Genomic DNA, 26,808 nt, shown 5'->3' on the forward strand with positions numbered 1-26,808 from the left:
AGACTTGTAGCAATGGGATGATCATAAATCTCTGGGGTTACTTGCACTGAGCACTCCTCTAGCTTTATACATGAGCATTTCAATAGCTTGAGGCTTGAAAAAGAGTGAAGATTAGCACCATGGACAGTGTTATGGTAAAAAGTCTAAATTGATTAGGCATGGAGAAAGGAGATTGATGTAAACTGCCTTCCATCTCTTAATGTTGGTGAGGATTATTTGGAGACTTGGCCCTTTGTCATGGAAGCAGACCCTAAAGGTCTGCATGGCAAGAGGGTTGAGAAGTGGGGTGCAAGATATGAGAGAAAGGTAATATGGCATGAGGATAATCCAAAATTTGAGAAGTACAAAAATGCCACCAATCATTCCTTTTCCCAACCCTTCTTCATACCCACCAGTCTCTACCCTCTATCATGCCCTGCAGCTTGTTACACCATGCTTTCCCTCTTCCCTTCATCCTCACTACAGTTCATCCCCAACCGGTCCTCACACCCCTCTCTCCCCTCAGCCTATGGTGTATGAACAAGATACTTCATTCCATGACAATGGTTCTCAAACGTTTTCTGTTTTGACACACCTGATGGAATACATTCATATATGTGACACACTGAACATTAAAATTCACAAAATGAACAAAAAAAAACCTCCTAAATAATCCACTGTTGACAGTAAATTTAGGGGCAGATTCTCAAAGCTCCGGTGCTGTTTCAAATGGCACTGGAAAAATACCGCCAGATCAGTGTGGTGAAGGAACTTCCTAATGCTCAGTGCTAATGAGATGCACATTTAGGCATGCTCATAGTGTTAAGCAATAGGGAGTTCGGCAGGAGGATGGTGCCAGGTGCATGCGTAAGCACAACTCTTGAGCGCATGCCCAGAATGCCAGAGGGGGAGAAGGGAAGAAGGAGGAAGTGCCAGCTCTGAAGTTTAAAGGCAGTGCTTCCCATTGCCTCACACTTGCCAGTTTACTTTCACCACTAAAAGGTAATCGTACAAAAAAGAAATTTCATTTCTACTCCCAGAACTGAGGTACATTTCTTTTTTTCGGACCAGAAACTGAGCTATGTTTTTCTGTTTCCTTCAGATAACTCGAAGACGAGTTCAAGTACAAAAGCTACTAGGTCTAAAAATCAGGAACAAGTTAACCTTTACTGCACATACTCATTGGTTGCTTTATATTCTCAATTTTGTGCTAGTGCACATATAACAGATGAGAATATCTCAACTCCTGCTCAGCTTGCCACCAGGTGGCTCTAGCAGCTCTCCTGACACCTTAAACCAGCTCTGAGCTGGAGTAGGATTTTCAGTAGCCAGAGTGCCCTTGTTTGGCATGCCATCCGCTGAGCATTGGTGGGGGAGGAATACAGAAAAACCTCATCAGCATGCATTTGCATGCTCATTGCACTCAGAGCTGGTGAGCTTGTTGATTCACGCGCTCACCAGTTCTTAGCATTCTGCGCTAGCAAATTTGGGCATTAGTCTGTCACCAATGGCCTCTAGTGTCCGCATTTGCTTCTGAGCTTCGGGGCCTTAGTGTGAATTTGCCTACCATTCAATCCCATATTTAAAAAATTGTATGTAACACATCAGTCCCAGATTTAACGCTTATCACACAAAACAAATATATGTTCAAATTCTAGTGTCACCTCAGTAATAGTAACACAAAATCCGTCTACTGATACTGCAAAGCAATAGAAACCCTGCAAACAGACAACTGAGACTATGTAGCAAATAGAACCTGTGGACAATAAACCTGCAATGTTTCCAGTTACTATTGATGGTAGTCAGAAATCAGAAATAAAGAACCATTTATGGGGAATTTGAGAACCTGACTCTCGGGATCTCTACTTCCCCCCAGCTTGAAGATGCAGATGGTTAGTAAGGAAAGCACAGGCTTGCTGTCTCTGCCAAATGTTTGTAATACATCTCCCATCTCTTGGGGACACAGCAGTGGCGTAGTCAGACCAGTTATTTTGGGTGGGCTTTCCAAACCATCCTTGCTAGTGACCTAACAACTCCCTTTCCTCGCTGTACCTCACCACGTTCGTGGGCGGCAGCAACAGTGCACATTTGTTGTCTGTCTTTGCAGGCTTCCTTCTGCCATGTCCTGCTAGAGGAAACAGGAAGGTAATGCGATATATAGGGAGGGAGTTGCCGAGTCAGAGATGGATCCCAGGAAGCGAGGGGAGCCAGGAGACTGTCTTTCAAAATGGAAGCACCTGAACCCCAGTATGCTGAACAAGCTGCTTCATTCCAGAGCACCTACAAGAGACACCCTTCTCAGCCTTCCTTATGCATATTCATTTTGGATATCCTGAAATCCAACTAGCTATGTATGTGCTGAGGACTGGGTTGAGAACTCTTGCTCTAGAGCAGGGGTTCTCAACCTGGTCCTCGGGACATACCTACGTTTTCAGGATGCCCAGTTGCATGGATTAGATCTATTTAGGAGATTTGATATTAATGTTATAATGCTGTAATTTTTTTGATGGATATTTGTATTTTTGTACACCATGCTGGACCCGTTTCAGGGGAGATAGCAGTTAACAAGAACAATATTGATACTGATTTGCATAGCATGGAGATAGCACATGCAAGTTTATCTCATTCATGTTCATTGTGAGTACCCTGAAAACCAGATTGGTTAAGTGTGTCGAGAAACCCTGCTCTAGAGACACAGAAGCCATGGTTCAAGCATGTGGCACTCTTTGCAAATATTGCTAACAACGTGGGATGTGTCATTGACATTTCCTATGTTGTTTCAAATAACAGCCTGTCCTAGTCCCAGGTTTCTACTGGTCCCAGGATACCGATGGACCTACGTTTTACTCTACACACCTGCAAGAAGAAAAGTACATGAGTGCGCTAGTCAGTCAAATAAGTGCTTCTCTAAGAGCGTCCCAAAAAATGAAACTAATAATCAAGGTTCTTCTGCTGCAATTTAATTTTCAGATGAATTTTTAATCAGCCCATCAGAAAACTTATTTTTCATTTGCTTATTTTGGTTACACTTTTCTAAGGGGAGCAATATCTTCCAAAGAACAGTATGCTCTGAGTTGGGTTGTGCCGGATGAAGAAAAGGAAGGGGTGGTCAGCATTGAACTCTTCTTCTTGCATGATCATGCAGAATGCTGCAATGCCTGCAGTGGCTGCAGCAGCCTCGGTTCCTTCCTCGTTCACCTCCACAAAGGACTTGTGCACAACTTTGGACAGAAACAGGTCACATGTTCCTGACATCCCAGACAAGTTGGCCCTGCCCCCATCAAAAATGTCCACCATACCTAGATGCTTTAAAACATCATTCAGTTCATAGCTGTCTTCCAGCTTGAACTTGGGTAGCCGCACATGGACATCAGTGGGGCGTCCCATGTTTCTAGGCAGCGTCCATTCCTGGATCTTCTCAAGAGTGAGCTCCTTCTCAAGCTGGAATTAGATCAAACAAAGATAAGAATTACACAATTATATTCCTGAATCCATTGACAAAACAGCTGCAAGAATAAATACCTTGAAAAAATATATGCACATGAGAATTTTACCATTTTTTCATCGTGTTGTTTGCACTTTCCTTAATAAAAAGACTGAACAACAACAAAAAGTAAAAAGACACACTTCTAAAAATGCAGGAAAATCTGCTATCTCACCTGGAGGTACTGTTTTATGGGGCCATCTTCAACCTGCCTAAAGTCCATGAATACTTTTTTTACCCATGGACTTTGCACCAGTTTTATGGAGGTTTGGGGTGGGATTGGTTTACCTGTCTTCTCTTTGTGGGGGCTTCTCTCTTCTTTATGCTGTTGATTTGTTTTATGTTTTTTCATATGAGATGTTTGTTATTTGAAATTTATAATAAAAATGTTTGACTATAAAAATTGTTTTAAGCGATATGCACATAAAACTTGTACCTACTGTCTGCGCCAGTACTTACAATCCATTGTCAGCGCTAGCTGCAGAAATGCCTCTCCTATGAGTGGAGGAAATTACATATGTAGTGGCACTATGAGGGCAAATCTATAAAGGAGCCTATTAAAGTAACGTGGGCTCCTAGAGCACTAACTCAACTGGGTATATACTGTACATCACCGGCGTGTTAAATGTTAGCCTCTATGTTATATAATTACTCCTATGTGTGTAATTTTACCTGCACAGAAGGTGATTGATTTTCAAAGATGCCATTTATGCATAGTTATGGTATTTTAAGTATTCCCCCTAATTCTACAAAAGTCGCCAAAAGTTGAACACGCAAATTTGGCTGCACACCCAAATAATGAGTTAATTAGCGCCAATAATTGGCTTTTAACCAGCAATTAATGGCATTAATTGAAATCTATTAACACGTATGTGTGTAAATTTAGGTACAGGATCTGCACCTAAATTTTACGCATGTCCCAGAAAAGGGGGTGCAGCAATGGAAGGGTCATGGGCATTTTGGCACAGAGCATGGATTCCAATAATATGCGCATAAGTACATAAGTATTGCCATACTGGGAAAGACCAAAGGTTCATCGAGCCCAGCATCCTGTTTCCAACAGTGGCCAATCCAGGTCACAAATACCTGGCAAGATCCCAAAAATGTACAAAACATTTTATACTGCTTATCCCAGAAATAGTGGATTTTCCCCAAGTCCAATTAATAACAGTCTATGGCCTTTTCCTTTAGGAAGCCGTCCAAACCTTTTTAAAACTCCGCTAAGCTAACTGCCTTTACCACATTCTCTGGCAACGAATTCCAGAGTTTAATTACACGTTGAGTGAAGAAAACTTTCTCTGATTCGTTTTAAATTTGCTACATTGTAGCTTCATCGCATGCCCCCTAATCCTAGTATTTTTGGAAAGCATGAACAGAAGCTTCACATCTACCCATTCAACTCCACTTGTTATTTTATAGACCTCTATCATATCTCCCCTCAGCCGCCTTTTCTCCAAGCTGAAGAGCCCTAGCCGCTTTAGCCTTTCCTCATAGGGAAGTCATCCCATCCCCTTTATCATTTTCGTCGCCCTTCTCTGCACCTTTTCTAATTCCACTATATCTTTTTTGAGATGTGGCGACCAGAATTGAACACAATATTTGAGGTGTGGTCGCACCATGGAGCGATACAAAGGCATTATAACATTATCATTTTTGTTTTCCATTCCTTTCCTAATAATACCTAACATTCTATTTGCTTTCTTAGCTGCAGCAGCAGCACACTGAGCAGAAGGTTTCAACGTCTCATCAACGACGACACCTAGATCCCTTTCTTGGTTGGTGACTCCTAACATGGAACCTTGCATGACGTAGCTATAATTCGGGTTCCTCTTTCCCACATGCATCACTTTGCACTTGCTCACATTAAACATCATCTGCCATTTAGATTCCCAGTCTCTTAATGTCCTCTTATAATTTTTCACAATCCTCCCTCGATTTAACGACCTTGAATAACTTTGTGTCATCAGCAAATTTTAATTACCTCACTAGTTACTCCCATCTCTAGGTCATTTATAAATATGTTAAAAAGCAGCGGTCCTAGCACAGACCCCTGGGGAACCCCACTAACTACCTTTCTCCATTGAGAATACTGACCATTTAACCCTACTCTCTATTTTCTATCTTTTAACCAATTTTTAATCCATAATAGAACACTACCTCCTATCCCATGACTCTCCAATTTCCTCTGGAGTCTTTCATGAAGTACTTTGTCAAACGGCTTCTGAAAATCCAGATACACAATATCAACCGGCTCACCTTTATCCACGTTTGTTCACCCCTTCAAAGAAATGTAGTAGATTAGTGAGGCAAGATTTTCCTTCACTAAATCCATGTTGACTTCGTATCATTAATCCATGCTTTTGAATATGCTCTGTAATTTTGTTCTTAATAATAGTCTCTACCATTTTGCCCGGCACCGACGTCAGACTCACCGGTCTATAATTTCCTGGATCTCCTCTGGAACCTTTTTTAAAAATCGGTGTTACATTGGCCACCCTCCAATTTTCTGGTACCACACTCGATTTTAAGGATAAATTACATATTTCTAACAATAGCTCCGCAAGCTCATTTTTCAGTTCTATCAGTACTCTGGGATGAATATCATCTCGTCCAGGAGATTTGCTACTCTTCAGTTTGTAGAACTGCCCCATTACAACCTCCAGGTTTACAGAGAATTCATTAAGTTTCTCCGACTTGTCAGCTTCGAATACCATTTCTGGCACCAGTATCCCACCCAAATCTTCCTCAGTGAAGACCGAAGCAAAGAATTCATTTAATCTCTCCGCTACGGCTTTGTCTTCCCTGATCGCCCCTTTTACTCCTCGGTCATCTAGTGGTCCAGCTGATTATTTTGCCAGCTTCCTGCTTTTAATATACCTAAAAAAGTTTTTTACTATGTGTTTTGTCTCCAACGCAATCTTTTTTCCGAAGTCCCTCTTAGCTTTCCTTATCAGCACTTTACATTTGACTTGACATTCCTTATGCCGTTTCTTATTGTTTTCAGTCGGTTCCTTCTTCCATTTTCTGAAGGATTTTCTTTTAGCTCTAATAGCTTCCTTCACTTCACTTTTTAACCACGCCAGCTGTTGTTTGGTCTTCCTTCCTCCTTTTTTAATACGCGGAATATATTTGGCCTGGGCTTCCAGGATGGTGTTTTTGACTCTCGCAGAGACAAGAAAAAGGAACTGAAGTTAACAGTAAAAACAGCCTCCATCTGTACCCCTCATAAAGGAGTTGCCAACCACCACTAACTACCCTTTGCATCCTAGTAATCACTGATTTTGCAACTTTGAGATTTTGAGCCCCAGTTCCTCTTGTTCTTGGGATGTTCTCACCTTCTCCAATTCAAAGGCTGAATTTTAGTTCTTCAAAGGAAGAGAGAGCTGGGATATTGATTTTGCAGGGTCTGATGATCTGTGTCCAGCTGTCCTATTTCCATACAGTTGTGTCTTCCCCTTTGCTGAGGACCTTGACACCTCAAGAAGCACCAAAAAAGTGTTTTACCCATTCAAATTGAGGGAGGCTAGTTATCAGTTAGCCAATGTGGCTAAAATTAGATGAGGTGAATGCTGTAAAATTGCTTAAAAATCTGCTTTTATAACATTTGCTAAATATAAGAAAAGATTATATCAGAAAAAAAATTGAGTTACACTGGCAATGCAAGGTTAATTTTTAAGCCTTAGTTCCATTCTGTCCACAAACATCAAATAAAGTGATTCACCCAAATACACATGTGCCTTTTATTCACCTCTGGCTACCTGCAGATATGAGAGATGAGTTTCTCTGGGCTTTAGTGGCACTCACAACTTCCATTATTTCTTGTGTGAATGAACTTTGATGCCAATAAGTCTCTTTGTAAAATGTTTTGTACATTTTTTAATCAGTAATAAACTCCTTTTTGTGAATTTTTTTCATTGCTTTCAGATTTTAAAAATGTGACTGTATTTCTAAAGGCTGCCTAAAAGTTTCCATGAAAACATTGCTTTTAAAGAGGCCAGGACAAGACAACTGATAGATTGATATGTTCTTAACATCTTATAATAAGCAGTACTTGCTTTAAAGAAGTTTTCAAAAAGGTGAATGTTAAAAGTCTCTTTGACGGTTGTAACACGTAATGTACAAAAGTAAAGATACGTAGAATGTAGTGGTGTTAAAATATCCATGTAATACTGAATACTGTCATTTCACTGCCACTGCAGATTTCATTGTTCCCTCCGGACTGAATTAACTGACCCCGAAGCATGAGGTTGATTAATGAAGGCTGCAGGACACCTACTCTGAGGAACCAAGTTAGTTTTCCTAATGTCCAGGAACTTTCCTGAAGACCATTAAAAAAACAATACAAGAGCCTCTTGGCTGGAATCCCTTCACATCACTCCAAAGGTCAGAGGATCTCAATCCAGTCCTCACCTACCAAGCCAGTCTGGTTTTCAAGCTATCCACAAAATATAATGAGACAAATTTGTGTGCAATGCTTCAGTTGTTTCAAGTCGATCTTATGATATTCATGGTGGGTATCCTGACCTGGCTGGCTGGTTGTGTCCCAAGGACAAGGTTGAGAATCTCTTCCCTAAGCTACTAAAGAGGTCTTTTACTAAAGCTTAGCTCGAGTTATCTGAAGCAGGGCCCATAGTAATAAAATGGGCCCTGCTGCAGATAACACGAGCTAAGCTTTAGTAAAAGACCCCCTAAAAGCATCAGGGCAGCATATCTCTTACTCGCTCACTCCTTCCCCCTCAAAAGAAAATTTGGAATTTTAACCCTTACCTTAGGGAGATAATTTCTCTTATGCTGGTGAAGAGTCCAACTACATTTATAGGGTGTTACTACCTGAAATGAGTGGCCTGAAGCAGAAGCGAAGCCAGGTTGACAGCATGGGGGGAGTGAAAGCGGTGTGAGAGCGGACTTCCACTGGTGCCGGCGTGCATTTTCAATGCAGCACGTTGAGAAAAAAATAGGCACCGGCAGAACTCCATTGGGGGGAGCGGCCACTCCCCTGGTGCCCCCCCCCTCCTAGCTACGCCACTGGTCTGGAGACCAATTTTTGTCTTTTAGCAGGGGAGTGGTGGTGGTGGTAGAGGGTGGTAAGGGATGGACAGCATTAAACTAGCCCACCTAAGCCATGAAAATTAAGTACAGTTCCACAAGTTTGCTTAACTTTGGTGCATTAGGTGGTAGTTAACCCACATAGATATTAATACTAGATAATTCATCCAGTGTTAATGCCTAATCATGTCATTTAAATACTGCTTTACTTTTAAAAGTCATGCATATGCGTATTAGTGTTATTGTTGGGGTATCTGCAGTAATAGTAACAGAAAGCATTAATAGCTAAAGGTTTACTGATATTAGCTAACAACCATGTTATTGTGCATTCAGCACAGGCATTTCGACTAAGCTCATTTCTACACAGACCCTTAAATGTGATTGGAGGATCAGAAAATTAGGCTTACCTGTTGCAGACCAGTGGAGTTGTCATTAATATTATCTGGAAGTAGGATGATCATACTAAGTTCATTTCCAACATATGGCACCTCTAGGGCACGGCACTGTATTTCAGGAATGTGCCTTAAGGCAAATTTCTGCTTTTGGTACATCATTCGCACTGGCTTTTGTTCAGTCTGGTCAAAAAAGGTTATAGATTTATAAATCAAAACACAGTATTGGCTTAAACAGAATTCCACTGAACCAAAAAAACTAATTTTCTCTACAGTTAGCTTTAATCATACACTGTAACTGAACTTTCCAAATTATAGCAAATTTGCTACTGATGGTCAACCAGATTTTTATAGACAATCTAACTTTTTATATGCAAATTTAATCACCACCACTTTGGTATCAGCTGGACTTCCTGTACCAAATTTCATTCCTTTATGATTCACATCGGGAATCTTCGGGACTACATTTCAACCAAACGACTACTGTATCAGGTAACTTCCAGTCATGCATAAAGTCCTGAAATGCTTGTGTAGGAATACTGCTTCCCTCCACATGTCCATTTCTGATCGCCAGACAGCTTAGAACCCACCCAACCAGGATAATTCAGGATTCTAAAAGTCTTTGAGATACTTAGACTATATAATGAAAGCCAGATGCAGTCACTGCTCTTGCGTCCTACCACATTTCATTTTCTGGATGTCAGATACAGACTGCACAAAAGGCCCAAGAGGTGCAGATTCATAAACACAGTCCCCCTCATTCTATACAGTGTGCCAATTAGGTGCCTACCTTTTGTTACTCAAATGACAGGTGCCTAATGTGCACTTAGGCACTAAAACTTGGCATCTGTTCTAGCATGTAATTGCAAAGGGGGTATCATATGGGAGGGGTATGGGGATCATGGGTGTTCTATTAAAGTGCGTGCTTTATTGAATACCATCAATTAGGTTACTAACTGCTGCATTTGGGCACGCCTTATTATAGATCAACCTAAATGCAAGCGTCCATTTGCTGACTTAAACTAGTATTCAAGCAACACAAACAGCAAAGGTGATCCAGGAAATGAGGAACAGACAAGAATGCTCCAAAGAGGTGCCCAACATGCCAAGTTTCAGCTTTGCCTTCACCGGGGGGGGGGGGGGGGGGGGGGGGGGGGGGGTCACCAGATTCCTTCAAACAAATCCTGAAAGGTTCAGTAAAAACACACATCATCAACAAGATATGGTAACGTCTCCTTCACGTTGAAACATGAAGGAGATGTTACCATATCTTGTTGATGATGTGTGTTTTTACTGAACCTTTCAGGATTTGTTTGAAGGAATCTGGTGACCCCCCGGTGAAGGCAAAGCTGAAACTTGGCCAAGTTGGGTCCCTCTTCAATAGAATCGAGTTTGGTGAACTCTCGTCTGCTCCCCATTCTCTGGATCACCTTTGCTGTCTGTGCTGCCTGTGTGTTATTGCAGAAGTTCTTCTCCTTTTCCCTTACACTACTATTCATGATGGATTAGGCGCACAAATTTGCCACTATGGAATATTATTTATTTATTTATTTGCAGCATTTATATCCCACATTTTCCCACCTATTTGCAGGCTCAATGTGGCTTAGCACCTAGATTTTGTGCACCAAATTTTTAGCGCATTTTATAGAATTGTCTCTGATGTGTCAGAAACACATATGTAGAGACTTAGATGTATCCCCCCATTCCTGAATGCTGGGGACCTTGCAAAGCCTGCCCTCAACTCACGGCATTGAAGACATAAGGGTGAATCTCTTCATAAAGGCAGTTAATACATCCAAATATATAAATAAATATATAAGCCTGATACTTATCATTGCTTCCCCAGAACACAGACCCTATTGATCTTCATGTTTTTACTGTGAGAACATGATCTGAAATAATTTTAGGAACATGATATTTTTGCTCATCTTTTAAGCCGTGTGTGAATTTCGTGAAGATTGGCAAATCTGGCTGTTACCAAAAGTGAAAAAGCAAAATTATCCTTATAATAAAGATAAGAAGATCTATAGTTTGTGATTAAGGGGTCATTTTAGAAGCCTTCCATGGCTTTTACTCATGCAAATGACCAACATTTATAAACAAGAATTTTAAAAAATTGCTATTTACATGTATATAAGCTGTGGGACGCATAGTTTGGAAAGGACCAAGCAAGGTGTGTGATGAGCATGGTTTCGACAGCAACATAAAGTGTGATTCTCAATGAAGGATTACTGATTGTCCCATACTTGATTGCCTTTGGTGCTTTTTTTCTGCTTATTCTCAATTTTACACCAGGAATAAACATATTTTTAGAAAAAGCTGGATGCCAATATTTACCCCCTGCAGCATGGCAGGCTTAAGTGTAACACTCACTTGAACATTAGGGGCCCCATTTACTAAGCCATGCTGTAGGCGTGCCAGCGTTTTTAGAGTGTGTTAAAAATTAGTGCACACTAATACTAGAGACACCCATATATTCCTATGGGTGTCTCTACCATTAGCTTGCGCTAATTTTTAGTGCGCGCTAAAACAGGGCCCTACCTTAGTACCTTAGTAAACAGGGCCCTAGGTTTGCACCATTCATACAGGGACCAATTGTGCTTATTTCTGTGTTGTGTAATACCATATCCAAATGTACAAAAATATTTTGCATGGCTTCCTAACTTGGTTACACTTAGCTGTGCAGATTTGTACAATGTGGCACTTAGATGATAAATAAAAAAATTGTAACCTATAGATATTAATACTAGATAATTAATCCAGTGTTAATGCCTAGTCAGGTCACGCAGAGAGAGTTGGCAATTATATATGCAGATCCTGAATTTCATTTCTTTTTTTTTTTTAACTATAACTAGCTGTCGTCTTCTGTCCCGAGATGTTATTATAGAAATATTTCAAAACTCTCAAGACAAAATATCGGAACCAAAAAATTCTTATGTATCAATTTTTTTTTATTAATAGACACATCAAGATAAAACAAGCAGCAATATAGAAACATTTAAACCACTCTTTACCCCCCCCCCCCTTGCCCTTCCACCCCAAGCCCAAACCTTCCCCTTCCACTTGCCAACAGCATAAGGAGCGCCGCTCAAAAAACACTAGTAACTAGTGCATCTGGGGCCTATCTGTTCAACAAGCGGCTCCTGGCTATGGGGGTCAGAGTATTCCAAAATGGACTCCAACACCAGATCTCAGCGGTCCCACTTGGAGTTCAGACTTCTCATTGCCCCAACTTTTATGCACCCACCTCATCATCGGTCCTTCATACAGTCACCTTTTTTGACATTTTCAGTATAAATTCTAACTATAATCATCTGCTTTAAAGACTTGCACTTCTTAATAAAATATGTCCAGGAGAAGATTTGTGCAACATGTACCATGTTTCACCTATTGGCTTTCTCAAGGAACACTCTTTGCAGCCATACACATTGTTATTTACAATGGTACAGAAACAATTTTTCTTTTAAAAAACCCTCTTCCAAATATTGCTCTTACCATCAAATGAACTCACCTCTAGACCCCCAGCTCTTCCTGGATCAAGATGGTGATGGCATCCTCAAATGTCATTTATATTAACCAGCTAATACCTCCCAACCAATCACAGGCCTTCTGAACTAAACCAATGACGTCCACTCGATCTCAGCATTCAAATCCAGTGGGCTAACTATATTAAATATGTTATTGGTTGGGAGATATTAGCTGGGTGATATAAATGAACTTTGAGGATGCTGTTGCTATCTTGATCCAGGAAAGATTTGGGGTCTAGAGGCGAGCTTGGCATTTGATGATAAAAGCAATAATTGGAAGAGGGTTTTGAAATCAAAATTTGTTTTCAGTACCATTGTAAATAACGATGTGTTTGGTTGCAGGGAGTGTTTGTTGAGAAAGCCAACAGGTGAAACATAGTACATATTGGACACATTTTCCCCGTGCCAATCTGGACACCTTTTATTAAGAAAAAATGTAACTCTTTCTTAGACATTTTTCTACATAAAATGGTTGCGGCCACTGGACATACTGGGATTTACACAAGTCCTCATACATACCACTATACATACATTTGCAGAAGGCTCTGCATTCTACGAGTCTTTTCTAAAACACAGAGGCCCTATGCAAAATAGGGCTTCGTATATCATATAAGGTTGTGTGCAAACATGTAGGCACCTCTGGTCAAACTATATGCTTCAATGAATTCCTAAGTGAACAAAACATTGTATGTACTGTATAGCCTTGTCACACTACAAAGCTACATATGACAGCTTTCTGCAAATTAAGGTACAATTCTTTTCTATTTCTCACTATTTATTCCAAGCCAATGGACGTTGGAAGAATTATATAAAAGGGATCAAGAATGTGTCTGTCTGAGGGCAAAATAACTCTGAAAATTTAACAGAATGGGATGAAACTTTGCATGAAGGAGAAAGCAGTAAAAAGACACAACAGGTTTGAAAAATGGGCCAAATTGGGGGCTCCAGAGAAAAAGGTTTCCCACAAAATAGTTCCAACTGCATAGCATAGGAAAAATAACAGAACAGAATGAAACTAAGCATGCAGGAAAAACTGACAAGGGCATTTCTTTAACTTGGTGCCTACACTTACATGCCATTTACACATATCAGAGATGCCAAAATTGGCAGTTGTGCACCTTAATGCACTAGACGCTATGCCATAATATCACGCCTAAGTATTATAGTGCATAACTGCATATCTAGATGCACAGATGCAATTATAGAACTGGCACTCAAGAAGCAAAACTGGTTCACCTAACTGAAAGAGCAAAGTTATAGAGCTGCCCCCCCCCCCCCACACTGAGTTCAAAAATGGGCCAAATTGGACTGGGAGGTTCCAGAGAAATAAGCTCCCCTCTAATAGCCCAATTAGTTCTATGGGAGGAGTTCCAGCTTCTATAGCATAGATAGTTACAGTCAGTGAAACAGTAGTTAGGGAATTCCTCCTCTCGAATGCCTCTGCCAAGCTATGCCTATGCTAAAAATACCACCTGCACAAACTGCCCCACCCTCTTAGATTCTCTCCACACCTGCCCTGCCACCCTGCAAACTGCTGTCACCCCAAAAAAATACTACTGCAACTGCCCCAACTCCCAGCAAATTACCCCTCCCAAATGCCCCAGCATCCTGCAAACTATCCCACATCCATAAAATACTCTTCTACTAACTGTTCTGACCCACCCAGAACTAAACCACTTTGGCTGTACTACAAAAAGACAATATATCAATTCCATGATCTTTTCCCTTTTCCCGCTATATGTTGCCGCTTTTCTGTTTATTACCTTCGTTATCTTGAATGGCATTTCTACTGTATCCTCTTCTTTGAATTTCTGAGCCCAGTTGCCTTTAAAGTAAATGGCATTAACCAGCACAAGTTTGGTGTTACTGTCAACTGTACCTTCAGCCAAAAGATCAGGGATTTTACCTGGAGGAAGAAAAGTTCAGTTACGAAGGAAACACTGCATCAAAGTAATAACAATAACTTTTCTAATTCTGCTCTATGTTGATATTGTAGCATGTTATTAGGGTCACACTCAGGCTCATTTTCAAAAGAGAAGGGCATCCAAAAAGCGACACAAAAGGCACATGGGCGTCCCCGTGAAAGAAGGTTGCCCAAATCCAATAATCAAAACAGGGCCTTAAGGACGTCCTCAGTGCGAGGACGCCCATCTATGGTTGTCTCCACAGGGGGCATGTTATGGGCGGCATTACGAGATAGACGCCTCCAGCGTATAACAGCTAGCGAAATGGTTTCGCATGGGTGGGAACATGTGCGTTCTTAGTTAGACCTGAAATAAAAGCGACCAGGGTAAGGGGGAATTCGTCTTTAGACCCATTAGCGATTTTGTGGAGTTGGAGAGTGGCGAGAGCATTGTTGGGAGAGAAAGCTGAATCGTGGTTTGCAGAGAAAGCTGAGAGTTTGTTCAGTACCTGTTACCTTTGTCTGTGTGCCGTAGTCGGAACGCTTTCACACTCACCTGCCTCATTCGTGTTTTACCTTTTCAGCTTTCCCTACCCCTTCTAGCCCCCAAACCCAGACACCACTACTCCTTCCTCTGTCTCCCCCATCCCCTCCCCCTATCCCTCTCCATTCACTGTCCCCAAATTCATATTTCATTCCCTTACCTGTTTGTAGTCTCTGTTTGTCTCTTTGTCCTGTGTAATGCTGCAGTGTGTTTGTGAAGACTGTCGTTTGTTGCTTGAAGAGTGAATGGCTAGAGGGTGTGGCAGGAGAGTTTGTAGTGGGTCAGAGAGTGCATGCAGTGTGGCTCTGCTGTGTGTGACCACATTGTTTGTCGGTGGTGGGAACAACCCCATCCCTGTGCACCTAAAGATCACTGCTTCTCTATCTTTTCTGGCCACTGGGAGTTTCCAGTCTGTCCTATCTGTGAACACGGGTCTCACCCAGGCTTCCATTTCTAACTGCCTCACCCAGTTCCTTGATGCCTTCCTTATCCACACCTCTAAGTACATCACCTTCCCCACCACCCCCCAGGCCCTGCAGAACAACATGGCTGACTTCTACGCCTTAGCTCGCTTCCCCTCGGTCACAGGCACCATTGACTGCACACATGTCGCACTCAGAACCCCGGGGCACGAGAGGCCACTTATAGAAACAGGAAAGCATTCCACTCACTCAATATGCAAGTTGTGTGTGATGCCCAGGGGGAGATTCTAGACGTGTGTGCCCGATACCCAGGTTCCACCCATGATGCCTATATATTGAAGCACTCAGGAATCTTCTGCAGGTTTGACCAAGGGGAGATCACCAGCGGATGGCTCCTAGGTAAGTGCAGCATGGATCTGCCCAAACTATACCTCCTCCACCGGGCAACCCTCCACAACCCACTATTCCACCCCGCCCCACCTCCACAAGGTACCCGCTCCAAACAATACACACTCATCTTTTTCATCCTGCTTCTCCCCAAAGGTGACAGAGGCTACCCACAGCGGAGTTGGCTCATGACCCCCATAGTGCACCCACAAACAGGGTCAGAGGAGAACTACAACAGTAGACATCGGACCACCCATGGCATCATCGAGCGCACCTTCGGACAACTTAAGAACAGGTTCCGATGTCTGGACTGTTCTGGAGGGAAGCTCCTGTACAGCCCCCAAAAGGTGGCAAAGATATTCCTGGTCTGCTGCATGCTACATAATTTGGCAATGCGCAGAGGACAGGCCCTCCCAGAAGAGCCACAGCAACAACAGCAGCAGGCCCCAGATGAACAGGATGCAGAGCCCCCTCCACCTCCCGCCCACAGAGCACAGCAGACTGCACACCAGCTGGGGGGTCAGAGCCAGGCAAAGACTGATTGAGACAAGTTTTGTGAGAGTAAGTTGACATTTATTTCTATCACATAGTATTTACACACCACCACCACCCCTCCCACCACCATCACCCGCTCTGTGCATATTCCCCTCCCTCCAACCCTCACCCCCCACAGCATGTCCCATCACTTTCCTTGCCCCCTCCCCTGGCCCCTTCCCCGTTCCCTCCTACCCCTGCCACTGTGTTCCTTTGCAGCTGGTGCTGCAGGGGACCTCTGTTGAGAGGCCTCTGATGAGCTCCCACTATCCTCCTCCTCTGTGTCCACAAGGCAGTCTGCTGCCTCAGCTGCCCTGTGGAAGTCTGGCCACCTTGCGGTCTATGACTTGCCCTGCAACCTGGGCACAGGACCCAGAAGGGGAGCTGGTGTGGTGGCTGCTGGACCAGTGGCTGGGGAGGCTGAGGATCTCAAGCTCCTCTTCTTAGCGGGTGGTTGCTGTGCAGTGGTGGAAGTAGACGCCAATTGTTGCTGCAGCAGGGCTGTACTAGGTGATTTCAGGTCACGGCGTAGGCCCACGATGCTGTGCTCCAGCCATTGGAGCTGCTGTACCACTTCACGTTGGGCCTGCAACGCTTCCCGTTGCACCTGGAGTGCTTCCCATTGCAGCCCCAATTTCTGGCGCCGGTAATCTTCCATGTGCACATTCTGGCCCAGCAATTATATGGCGAGGCGCAGTAGCTGCCTCCTCTAGCTGGATGGCCTCTGCTGAGGAGGTGCCCCCCTTCTGCATCTTCTTCTTCAGTGCCACCAACGTCAAAGGCTGCGGGTGGTGGAGGGAGAGCCTCTGCTGCAGGTGGTGGAGGGAGAGCCTCTGCTGTGGGTGGTGGAGGGAGAGGTGGCGCTGCTGCTGCTGGGTCCTTTGGTTCCACCCCATGGTCCTGTGTGCTTTCTTGTGCAGGCCCACTGGTTTGCTGCTCTGTGTGCTGGGGCTGGTGGCCACTAGGGCCAGCTTCTTCCTCTGACTGCTACTGGCCATTTAAATCACTTGGTTGGGGGTAAAAGAGGATATTCAACAGCACTTAACTGGACAGTGTTGCTGAACATTCCAACTAACCAGCTATCCCCTAATCAGCAAAGTTAGGGGCAGGACGGGAATGGGAGTTTTGGCAGAGCAGCGACCTAGCCAGTACTTGAAATACCGTGAGGCTGCCGCTAGAAATGGCAGCAAACATTTTGATGAGCAGTTTGTGCCAGGCAGGAGCAAGTAGGTTTTGCTTCTGCTCGTTTCTCCTCAGACCACAAGAGAACTACAAAGGTAGGCCTGGAAGAGGCCTATCTCAGGTTCCTAGGGGTGGGGTGACAGCTGAATATAAGCCGGGACTCACACAAGAGCAGGCAGCTAGAACATAATGAATTAGCCATGGATATTCAATGCTTGTGCCTGGACTTGTCCCAGCATTGAATATATGGTGCTAATTTTGTTGGTGGCAGTCAGCATTAAAAAAAAAAATGCTGAGCGCTGTAAGCTGAACTTCGACAGGTGTTTATTCAGCAAGGAATTAATCTGTTTTATGTTAAATAGAAAATTCATTTGAAAGTAACCGAAGGAAAAGAGGAACCTGTTTTTGTTTATTATAAAAACAAATAAATGTCAATAAATTAAAACACAGAGCCATGTCTAACCTTCAAACCTTCTCTTTCAAGGCTTGCTAGAACCATACAGCTACTCAAATAAAAAGAGTATAAGATACAAAAATAAATGGGGACTATTAAAATTCAATAAAAAAAACATAAAACCCAACACTGCTACATTGTTTCAGCCCACACCAGCTTGAGGGTAGATAAAAATGTTGATGGAATCTTCCAATTCTACAAATTCCTCTGATTGCAAATAAATCAAACAATGCATTCTATTCACGTTATTCGTAACTATTGTGAATCTGATCTTCGTTGGTCTATAAGAACGCGTTCATATGGACTGGCGAAGATCAGATTCACATTAACTTTGTTTCCATAGGTGTGACTGATTGACTGCACATGTGGACTACTTGGGTTGAGGACGCGATAGGATTGAATTTGTTTCAACATATTGTGGCTTTGTTTCATCTCACACTTAACAGTAGATCTGAAACATCTTTAGCTGGATGAGGAAGCAGAATGTGAAAAGCTACTAAAAGTGGGGAAAACATGTGGAGCATGGCTTGTGCAGTTCTTTCTAAACCCTGTGTGTGTGTATTAGCGGTGGCAATGATTAAAAATTTTAATCACGATGAACCATGCAATTCATTAATCATGCAATTAAAATGGCATGCATTTTGGGCCATAAAGTGTAATTGCAACAAAAGGTAATACTGAAACTGAAATGAAAATCAGTATGACACTGTTTTTATAACCCTCACCACCACCATCCTCTGGTCTAGGAAGTTTAATATTTGATGGGATAGAAACGGGGAACTGGGGTTGTACTGAGATAGAGGGAGGGAAATGGAGGGAAAAAAAGGTACGGTTGTAGCTGTGCTGGGGGGCGGGGGAAGAAAAGTGTCAGCACCTTCAGGGAAAGGCTTTTTGGTTACAGTTCAGTCTTAAGTAGTGTACTGCAGTGTTTCCCAAGTCGATCCCGGAGTACCCCCTTGCCAGTCAGGTTTCCCAAGTTGGTCCTGGAGTACCCCTTGCCAGTCAGGTTTTTAGGTTATCCAAAATGAATATGCATGAAAGAGATTTGCCTACAATGGAGGCAGTGTATGCAAAACAATCTCATACATATTTATTGTGGATATCCTGAAAACCCGACTGGTAAGGGGGTACTGCAGGACCCACTTGAGAAACACTAGTGTACTGTAACCAAAAAGCACTTCTCTCCCTCAGCACAGGTCCAGCCATAACCCCCCCCCCCCCCCTCTCTCTCTCTCTCTCTCTCTCTCTCTCTCTCTCTCGCAGTACAGCCCAGCCCCCATTCTCCCTCCCATCACAACCCCAGCTCTCCCTCTCTCACAGCACAGTTCCAGCAGTCTCCCTCCCTCCCAAAACAGCTCTAGCAGTCTCTCTCCCTCCGAGCACAGGGGCAGCATTAAAAGTGCCAGCCAGAGTTAAAAAATATTTTCTGTGTTAAAACGCATTAACCAAATAAATATAGATATAGATATAAAACAAGAGAGAGAGAGAGGGATAGGCTATCTCTGTGTGTCTCACTTAGCGGGGTGGGTGGAGGGTTCCAGCAGACTTGAAACACACCTTCAGCTAGGAGGAGCTGATAAATTAACAAATAACATTATTTGAAATATGTGGGACTTTTTAAAGTGTAGCATACCCCCCTTCCTTTGTCTTTTTTTAAAGGGAAGTGCTAGTGGGGAAACATGACAAATTTTGCTCTTACTGTTTGGGGAAGTGGGCCGATGACTCAAGAGACCAGGACAACAGTCTGGTGTCTAAAATAATTTTATTATTAAAAACTCGACACTGTTTCAGCCACAGGCCTGCCTCTTACTCTTTGCTGCTTTATTGAGAATATACCATTTCAGCTCTTATGCTGATACTCACCAAAGGTCTTTTTTAAGACCCAACTCTCTACTACAGTACTTAAGGAATACTATCTTTTGGAGTTTTAACCATTGGCGTAGCTAACAAGACTCCTTGGAGTGGAGGAGTAGCCTAGTGGTTAGTGCAGCGGACTTTGATCCTGGGGAACTGGTTCCAAAACTCACTGCAGCTCCTTGTGACTCTGGTCAATTCAGTTAACCTCCATTGCCCCAGGTACAAATAAGTACCTGAATATAGTATGTAAACAGCCTTGAATGTAGTTGCAAAAACCACAGAAAGGTGGTATATCAAGTCCCATTCCCATTCCCCTTCTCCCTACCCCCCCCCCCCCCCAAGGCAGGCCTGTGGCCAAAACACAGATATGTGTCGAGTCTTTAATAATAAAATTATTTTAGACACCAGACTGTTCTCCTGGTTTCTTGAGTCATCGGCCCACTTCCCACTGTTTTTGTACTATTATTCTCTTCTTGGGATTTTGGCGTTGTCCACCCTTGGTGGACATTTCATCTAATCTTCTATTTTTTATTAGTATCAATAAAAGATTATATACGTACAGTGAGTTCTGAAATGTCTACATTCTTGCAATCTGCTCTAGCCTTATTCAAGGTGAATGGGCTTCCGAGACCAGGTCTTTGGGGTATAATATCTAAGGAGAGTTGGCAGTGTGGGCAAATAAGTGATGATTAACTTGTGTGGATCAAGATGTAGAAAACGTGTGTTGGTCTAATAGTGGGCACCTTGAAAGAAATTAAAACTCAGATTTTTATTACCTTTAATCACTATTGGGCAGTCTGTATGCAGGACCAATGCGAGGGTTTCTGGTGTTCCCCTGCAACCTATAAACATTGGCACCTTCTTTCCTTTTTCTCTCCTCCTCCCTCCCCATCCAGTACTGCCTCTTCTCTCCCCTCCCTCCCACCCACCCATCCAGTATCACCCCATCTCTCTCTCTCTCTCCTCACCTCTGGTACAGAACTGCCCCCTACTCCTTTCTTTCCTTCACCTGTCCTCTCCACCTTCCCCTTCCCCCATCCAGCATCCCTCCTTCTTTCTTCCCTCCTCTTTCACCCACACGTCCAGCATTATAAACTCTTTCTCTCCCCACCTCCATGGTTCAGCATTGTCCCATCTCTCTCTTTCCTCCTCTACCCCAGTCCATTTCCCCTCAAACCTACCTTCCTCCCTTCTGCTACCTGTGCTTCTGAGCATGAGGCAGAAAAGAATGAAGCACCAGTGATAAACCCAGGACAGCCTTCAAGCTCATGCGTTCTCAAAGCCCTTTCTGACATATACGGAATGCGTGGGGGTGGGGCGGAACCAGCAGGAACTTTGTAGGCACATAGCCTGAAGGCTCACCAGGGCTGGTGCAACAGGTAGGAATGGTCACAACAGCTTTTGGTGCCCCTTGCCAAGCATACTGCACTTACCAGGCTGCACCAGCCCCGTCTACATGACTATGAGATCTAGAACTTCACACAGCAAACTAAATTTACACAATTCTCAATAGAACATTCCAGACACTGAACTAAAATTACAATATCTTCTTACCTTTTGTCTGTTCTTCTACCCATTTGTTAATCTGTTGTCGTGCATCTCCTGAATGAGTTAAAAAATCAACTGCTGACAATTCTGCTCCATATAATTTCATCAAGGAAGCTAAAAATTCCTGGAATAATTCAAACAAATGAAAATAGCACTGTGATGATTCGGCTCCTAGAAACACACAGAGGATTATTTATTTATTTGTGACATTTATATCCCACATCAACCCTAACAAGTTCAATGTGGCTTACAATAAACAGTATAAAATACATAACAAAGAATAATGCATAAGAAAGTAAAATTTGTTGTAAGAATCCAATTTTACAATACATTATCATAAACATACTGGAATAGCTATGGATGCTTAACATTTAGAAAATCTATTATGAATGAGAAATTGTACATGAAGTAAAGAGAAAGTTAACGGTAAATAGAGTAACAACCAATTCAGGTAATAATTAGTTGTTTGAGATATGGATTAGTGAAAATATATGCTTAATAATTCTGCTCCTTCTACCCATTCTCCGTCCTGGAAATTATTCAAGCATATATCACATAAAAGTAGGCACAATGTTTTCCAAGCACCTGCTTTTTCTCTGCACATTCCCATGGTAATTTAATAAGTATTTATTTATTTATTATTATTTTTGTAACATTTGTATCCCACATTTTCCCACCCATTAGCAGGCTCAATGTGGCTTACATAATACCGTAAAGGCGATCGCCAGGTCCGGTAGATGTTAAACAAATACAGTATAAAATAAGGGTCAGGTAAGGTTAGGGTATACAAGTACAATAAGGGTCAAGGAAATAAGGAACATATAATGTCCAATACGATGTAAGGTTTTGATTCATTGCAGAGTTGAAGCATTTCTGTTGAGTCAGTAGGGTAGACCTTGCAAAACAGATAGGTCTTTAATGATCGCCTGAAGTTTAGATGGTCATGGATCGTTTTCACACTCTTTATACATATTCAATTTACTTATATAATTACCCTCATAGACAGAACTATGAGGTCTGCTCCAGCTCTAGCCATCCTTCTACTTTCTGGACACTGAAAAACTAGAAAGCAAGGTCCTCAATCCAATCCTTGGGACACACCCAGCCAGTCTGGTTTTCCAGGTATTCACAATGAATATGCATAAAAGAGATCTGCATATAATGAAGGTAATTTGTGCTAATTTATCTCAATCATATTCATTGTGGATACCTTGAAAATCAGACTGGCTGGGTGTATCCCAAGGACTGGGTTGAGAATTCCATGCTGTAATACCTTTGTCCCATTATTCTTGTTTCTCTCACAGAAGGTGAGGTGCCAACTTGACTCATGAGAGTTGTGGTTTGCCCTTTATTGAAAACTGGAACCTAGGGGGCAGAAGATCAAAACTCTAGCCCTATTCTGAATAGTGCCATCAAAATAGCACCAGAACAGTGCAGAAGATAGGATTTGGAATAGCTGATAACAAACCCTAGTAACTCCAGCCATTACACGGGTCAGATTTCCAGCTTAATAAATCAACACATTCTTCCTACAATGAAAACCAATAACTGTCAGCTCACCAATTCACCTCACCAAACCAATCTGTTATGAAAATCCAACTACATAACTCCCGATCACCCTCTCCCTTCTTCTCTCTTCCCTACTCAATCTTTGCATAATACTAACTGTATCTAATATCTTGTAATGACATTGCTAACAACATTATGTAAGCCACTTTGAGCCTGCAAATAGGTGGGAAAATGTGGGATACAAATGCAATAAATAAATAAATAAACACATTCGTCTGTCATATTTTTTTTCAAAGTCACATGCTGATAAAGATGAGCAAGACATGCACATTTTACATTGTAAAGTAGCTGCTGCCTTCTCTCTTGAGCTAAATACATTTTTGGCCCCCACACAAGCTTGGGACTCCTGTGTCAAAAAAGAACCTCATGTAACTAAATATCAGATTGTATATGCTTTATAGATGTGAAGCAAGATTGACTGTAAAAGTGAATGTCATGACCGGCCATGGATGCATCTCTTGACAAATCTCACTTCAATCTCTATGGAGGGCATAGGGCACAACCAACAAGGGTGGAGGAAGTGCATACCTGCCTTTCAAACCCTAAAAAGTGTAGCACACACAGGAGCTCATTTTCAAAGCACATGAACACATCAAAATGGCAAACAACAACAAAAAAGGGTACACCTGCCAAAAATGTCCAAATTGTGATTTTGGAACAGCTGAATTTGGACTTCCTAAATTGCAGTTTGTACAAATAGCAAGGGGGCATGTTGTGGGCATGTTTTAGGTGTGACTAGAGAGGGCCCAAAATTAGGATGTCCAACAATGATAACTGAACAGGGAGGGTTGTCCAAGTCTAAAAAGAATAGACCTGTTTCAGTCAAGTCCAGGGTACAAAATGGTGCTCCGACTGAGCTGCCAACCACTGGAGGGATTAAGACATGACTCCTCATGAATCCCCCAGTGGCTGCTGTCCCCCTCCGTCTCCCCTGAAAGTGAAAATGGAAAGGAATACCAGGCTCCTTGACAGCATCAGGTATTTTGGACAGTCTGAACAAAGCAGAAAAAAGGTCTGAGGAGTAGCCTAGTGGTCAGTGCAGTGGACTGTAAACCAGGGGGCTCGGGTTCAATCCCATTTCAGCTCTCTCTTTTTTTTCTTTAAATTGTGAGTCCTCCCTACTGTACCTAATATTTATGACACCTGCAAGCCTGGGGGCTTTTGAGGTGGTGTTTTTTCCTGTTCCTGGAGGGCTCAGCATTTAAAATAAGAGATGCAGGGGTGATATGAACCTGGGTGCCCTGGTTTACAGTTCACTGCACTGACCACTAGGTTGCTCCTTTGCTCTACAAGGACATCTGTGTGGCCATTTCTGTAAAACTTTTGCCATACAGATGTCTTTGTCCCTGGATATTTGGCATTCATAAGTTGTACATTTCAGTTTGTAAAATGGCTGGTCATTTTGGATGTACTCAAGTATTTTCAAACAGGAAACTCCAATGTATTCCCTGTTTGAAATTGGCTGTGAAACAGATAGGGGTTTTTTTGGCCAGAATGTCCCAATTTTGACTTGGACATCCTTTTGAAAATGCCCCTCATAGTGAGCAATATTGCCACTTGTTAACATGCTAAATAGAAAAATCTTGTTAAAATGTTCTTAAACAATAATAATAATAATACTAAAAGCACTTCTAAGGACAAAGGAAAAAAGGTTGTTTTAATATTTTGTTTTTGGTCAGGGAGACAAAACCCATAAAATGCTTTCGTAAAAAATTACTTTGTTGCAAATTTTTTAAAAATTACCCTAACTAGATTTACAATATTCTTCTTTGGAACCAATGTAAAATATTACCCTAAACAAACCGGTGCAAAGACTCACCGGAATGAAGTTGTAGGTTTTTTCTCCATATAGGCGGTTGGCAAGGTTCAATATATAGGAAGTTCCTGATTTGTTAATGTCAGAAGTCAGGGTCTGAAAGGTTGAATGAAGTCCTTCCACAGCAGCAACATGAAGTGTCTGAATGAAACATCAACCACTGTTAATCTCGCCTGAATTTTTTTAGCAGAACATGCAGCATAATGCATTGTTTTTTCTTGTCTTAATAAGATCATAACATTTTTTTAAACTCAAGAATGCAACCTTTATTCTCTCTCACTAAATATCACATACTGTGATGACAGTATACCACTAGGCGTGATGTGATGTGGCTTTCCTTCCCAACAAACACATATGCATACATTGAGCACATGCAGGACTTGTCAGTTCTTGACTGGGCTTTATCCAGAAACTCTAAGGGGGTCTTTTACCAAAGCTTAGCTCAAGTTATCTGCAGCAGGGCCCATTTTATTCCTATGGACCCTGCTGCAGATAACTCAAGCTAAGCTTTAGTAAAAGACCCCCTAGATGCAAAACAAAAGTGCTCTGGGTGGCATAGCAGTGGCCATTTTCCCTCTGAGCTGGTACAGACCCAATGCTTCTGAAAGAATAATGGCATTGTGAGCTACAGAATGAGTTTCCTTTCAAAGTGGAGATTAAACAAAGCTCTAATGGGAATATTAATTTTGTTCTATTAGCAAAGACTAAAGGGGTAACAAACAGCTAGAATAAGTATAATAGCTAATAATATTTATTGCTTTAAACATATCAATGAAGAACCAAAGACAACTACAAAGTACAAGGAGACACAAATTCACTGTATCAACACATAGAAAACATTCAATGGGGTAATTACTAGCTGCTGTAAAATATCACATTCTACTGCAGCTTAATTTACTGCAGGAGTCACTAACCTGTAGTATATGAATAATGCAACTCGTGATCAAACTCACAGGCTGTATTATTCTGCTTCCCAGGAGCATCAGACAGTAACACGTAGCCTGATGCTCCCGAGCACCATCTTAAAGCAGCCAGTGTAACGAAAAGTCTCATGTCAACCCTCCTTCCCCTTCTGCTAGTGAAGCCCCCTACTCACTAAAGCCCCTCCTTAGTCCCCCAAGTCAAGATCCCCCAACCACTGAAGCCCCACCCTGGACCCCCAAGTCAAGCCCTACACTCTGAAACTCCATCCTACAGAGGTCCACTCTGGTGTCCAGTGGCTGGGGCAACAGTGAGCCCGTTTCTCCTGCCCCAAGGGGGAGGGGTTGGAAGGGAGATCAGACATAAGGAGGGGTCGGGGACAGCAAAATGGCACCGGCTAACTCCTGGCAGTAGTCTCACTGTACTACTACTAGGAGTCAAGCTAGTAGTCAAATAAGGGCTGCCACCAAACACAAAAGACTCAATATACGTCATGAGAGGGCTTCAGAGAGATATGGGGAGGGGCTTTGGGGGTAACTGCATGGAGCATTTTTTTGTTCTGTTTTGTTACACTGGTCCCTTTAAAATGTCATGCAGGTGCATTGAGCTTTGCATTAGCAGACTAGTGTGCCTATGAAGAAAAATAACACCAGTTTAGATGGTATTATGTATTTTCCCACAAATAAGCCAACACCCACAGAAGGTGATCTCTCCACAGGAGAAACGGAAAGTCAAATGTACAACAGTGGATCCAGTAAAAGGGGTCCTCTCACAAATGGTGTTTCCCAAACAAGGTCTTTATTAGAATCAATAAAATGACCCAACACGAGTCGTGTTTCGGCCACAAGGGCCTGCCTCAGGGGTCTACAAATAGAAACATAAACAATAAAACAATTTGTTTCTATTTGTAGACCCCTGAGGCAGGCCCTTGTGGCCGAAACACAACTCATGTCGGGTCATTTTATTGATTCTAATAAAGACCTTGTTTGGGAAACACCATTTGTGAGAGGACCCTCTTTCCCACAAATAACACAGCTTATGAATTTCACAGCAAGCTGCATCATTCAATTTGCATACTAATAAGGTGCTTTGCATGCATTGTTCTTCTCATTATTCTGTAGCACCTATTACAATAAGCTGTGTGTTAGGTAAAATAACACATGATTTTGCCATTTAGGGGTCAATTCAAAAACGTTAGATGCCTAAATGCAGTATGCTAAGCACCAAAGGGTAGATTTAAGAA

General features: G+C 42.4%; 1 protein-coding gene across 1 annotated transcript in view; it reads right to left on the reverse strand.

The window, feature by feature from the left end:
* Nucleotides 1-2,917: 2,917 nt before the first annotated feature.
* SERPINB1 (serpin family B member 1) overlaps nt 2,918-26,808 on the reverse strand; it is a 39,531-nt gene continuing 15,640 nt past the window's right edge. The window contains exons 3-7 of the mRNA XM_030210969.1: nt 24,648-24,785; nt 21,266-21,383; nt 14,192-14,334; nt 8,917-9,084; nt 2,918-3,420 (exon numbers count right to left, since the gene is read on the reverse strand). Coding sequence (XP_030066829.1) covers nt 3,013-3,420; nt 8,917-9,084; nt 14,192-14,334; nt 21,266-21,383; nt 24,648-24,785 — 975 coding nt within the window. The 3' untranslated portion in view covers nt 2,918-3,012. The remainder of the gene's footprint in view (nt 3,421-8,916; nt 9,085-14,191; nt 14,335-21,265; nt 21,384-24,647; nt 24,786-26,808) is intronic.

The sequence above is a fragment of the Microcaecilia unicolor genome, chromosome 1 (genome assembly GCF_901765095.1).
Source record: "Microcaecilia unicolor chromosome 1, aMicUni1.1, whole genome shotgun sequence".
Classification (NCBI taxonomy): domain Eukaryota; kingdom Metazoa; phylum Chordata; class Amphibia; order Gymnophiona; family Siphonopidae; genus Microcaecilia; species Microcaecilia unicolor.